The sequence below is a fragment of the Phytophthora parasitica genome (assembly GCF_000247585.1).
Source record: "Phytophthora parasitica INRA-310 unplaced genomic scaffold supercont2.258, whole genome shotgun sequence".
Lineage (NCBI taxonomy): Eukaryota > Oomycota > Peronosporomycetes > Peronosporales > Peronosporaceae > Phytophthora > Phytophthora nicotianae.
The window spans coordinates 1-2,637 of NW_008649244.1; the positions used below are offsets into that span (position 1 = coordinate 1).

Sequence of the window (2,637 nt, forward strand, 5' to 3'; positions counted from 1 at the left end):
CCTTTACGCCGGTCACGCCTGATGGCTTTGCCAAAGGCTGCATCTCTACCTCTCCTTCGGCCGACTTCAAGTCGTTAATCAATTTCATTGTCACTAGAGACACGGAGGCACTGTCGGGAGTGATTAAAGTCTCCACAGCTCCCATCACCAGGCAAGGAATCGATGCAGACGACTCCTGCGTCGTTTCCCCGGAAGTGGCTACCAAAACGGGCTTCATCGCCTTTTTTTCAGCGCTCTTCTCGTATATTTCCTTCGCCTCCAGTAGACTAGCAATGTTCGGGCATTGGAAAACACCATGGGTCGGATCGCCACACTTAAAACACTTTTTGTCTGGTTTTTCTGTCTTAGATGACGCTGGAGGCTTCGCTTTGTACGACACCGTCGCCAGCTTAGCTTCGCTCGACGTGGCCTTACCTCCTCCAGTTCCTCGCGGGCCCTTCTTTTCCGGTCCGGTCGATGTAGATGACGGCGGAAAGTTAGTACTGCTCTTTGGTGGTGCGTGCACCGCGATGTGAGCCTCGAATCGCATGAACCCCTCCAGCTCAACACGAAGCCGCTTCAAGAATGCTTGAATACTCGACTTAGTCGCCTTGTGGATCTGACGCCCCAACTGATCTTTCACTGCCGCTTTAAATGCTGGTGGTCGTAGAGCCTCCACTAAATATCCGACAACTTCTTTGGTTCCGTTTGAATCATGTCCTCCATGTTTAATCGATCCACGATAGTGTAAAAATCTGCCACGAGACGCGAAAGACGTGATTCAGCATCCTGCAATTCAATATCCATACAAAGACTTTTCACTTCTCTCTCCAGGGTCTTGTACGCAGTGTGATCTGAGATATGAGCGGACAAAAAGTAGTTCTTCCATTCCGTTTCTGTAATATCTCTCTCACCCTTGAACAATTCAAAGCCACAAATGCGCACCATCGTGCTCTGCTCGATGCAGGCACTAAGAGGCATCACAAATAAACTCGCTTGTGTGCCTTGGTTTAACGCTTTAATGCGTCGTGTATAGATGGCGTAACTATCCATGAAGTCACGCTTCTCCTTCTTAGAGCTGCCTCGGTATATCGGGGGTACCGGCAGGTTGGTCCCAGCAGTTACTGTGACAGCAGGCGTCTCAGAGCTGCGGTTCATCGATGGAGGTGCTGCTCCTTGCTCGAACGCACCCCAGCGCGCTTGAAGATGAGGCTGCACCGCCTCTGCCAGGCTCTCCAGGCGCTTCCCCTGTAGACCCACAATTTCTTCAGCCGCTTTCAACAACCGGAACTGTTCTTCTAGGAATCGCCGGTGCTCTTCCATCTGTTGCTTCATATCTTGCTGCTGCTCATGCATGGCCGACTGACGGTCGTGCTGTTGCTGAAGACATTCCGATTTCTTGGTCGCCAGATGCTCCTGCTGGCGCTTCACTTGTCCAATCTGCTCGGCAGTCATTTGCTGCACGGCCGCTGAGTGTTGGGCCAGTGCTTCAACTTGGCGGTGTGTTCCCCACCCTGCATTACCGCCGTTCGTATCGTTGTTTCCCGGGTCAACATCAATTCACGATCTGTATACGGTGATAGAGGCGAATACACCGCAATCGGCATCCCCGTCTCACAGTGAGGCACCATTGCCTCGTCGGACTCCTCCATGCTGGAAGCGACTCCCCAGCTAAAGAAGTTTTTGTTGTTTGTCGCCCTTGATCAAATGTAGAAGTGAGTATATTAGCTTAGCCTGCGGTCGACTACAACTCGTGGTTACTCTATGCATGCTTCGTTCGTTTCGAAACCCATGCGCCGTGGCTTTTGGGACTGCAACCCCCGCTGCCATGGCGCTTGTTAGCGCTTGCCGCGCTACAACACTGTTCATGAGCTGGGCCATCTCAGAGGAAGCGCAGACGTCGGTCGTGACTCCGAGCGTTCGCACGGACATCAACACCAACAATCCCTGGGATATCCCAGAGGCCTACATGGCTGAGTTTCCAAAGTTCATGGAGGATCGCACGACGGCGGAGGAGTGGCGCCAGACGTTCACGCTGAACATTGGCGAAGCGCAGGGCAAGCCATCGCCCGGCTGGCTTGGTCTTCATTCTGGTCAGTGAGATGAGTCCACTTCCCAGGACTGTGAAAGTTTGAGAAACCCTGTCAGCTACATGTACCACTGAAAATATTACAATTTGTAGTTCGCTCTATAAGTAGTTCATCACACAGTTGTCAGAGTTTAACTGTGTTTCACTGTGCAAAGATCACAAAATGCGGGCTATTAGCGAATTACAATTTGTAATTTTTTTCAGTGTTTGTGAGGGCTCGGCTGTTTCGAATGCGCTTAAACGTAAGATAAAAGGTAGCAGATAAAAATATGAAAGATAGCCGGCTCCAGCTGCAAGTACCCCGCGACCACATCTTTAGACTTGGGATATGCAAATATAGCAGCATTCCTGCCCTCGACCCGGTTTTAGTGTCCACATCAGGCGTCAGGCCTTTCCTGTTAACATGTAAAACTGAATGCCCCCCCCCCCCCCCCTCTCCATTGTACCTCCCGGGGGATACATAGATCAGGGCAAACCGGCTGAATAACGGCAACGACAACGACAACGCGGCAGAATCAAACATGGCTACAGACTCGTCTCAGTAATCGACTTGAGAAGCTTTCCTTTTT

At 51.2% G+C, this 2,637-nt stretch overlaps 2 protein-coding genes across 2 annotated transcripts; one reads left to right on the plus strand and one right to left on the minus strand.

Annotated features, from left to right (window-relative positions):
* Positions 1 to 7: 7 nt before the first annotated feature.
* Positions 8 to 529, minus strand: PPTG_19999 (hypothetical protein; the record flags this gene model as incomplete). The annotated part of the gene is made up of 1 exon (XM_008918663.1): positions 8 to 529. A coding segment is annotated over one exon (522 nt), but the record flags the coding sequence as incomplete, so codon positions are not given.
* A 1,278-nt stretch (positions 530 to 1,807) lies between these two features.
* PPTG_20000 (hypothetical protein) lies at positions 1,808 to 2,080 on the plus strand (the record flags this gene model as incomplete). Its single annotated transcript, XM_008918664.1, has 1 exon — positions 1,808 to 2,080. The coding sequence occupies one exon, from the start codon at positions 1,808 to 1,810 to the stop codon at positions 2,078 to 2,080; it is 273 nt and encodes a 90-aa protein (XP_008916912.1).
* Between the last annotated feature and the right edge of the window lie 557 nt (positions 2,081 to 2,637).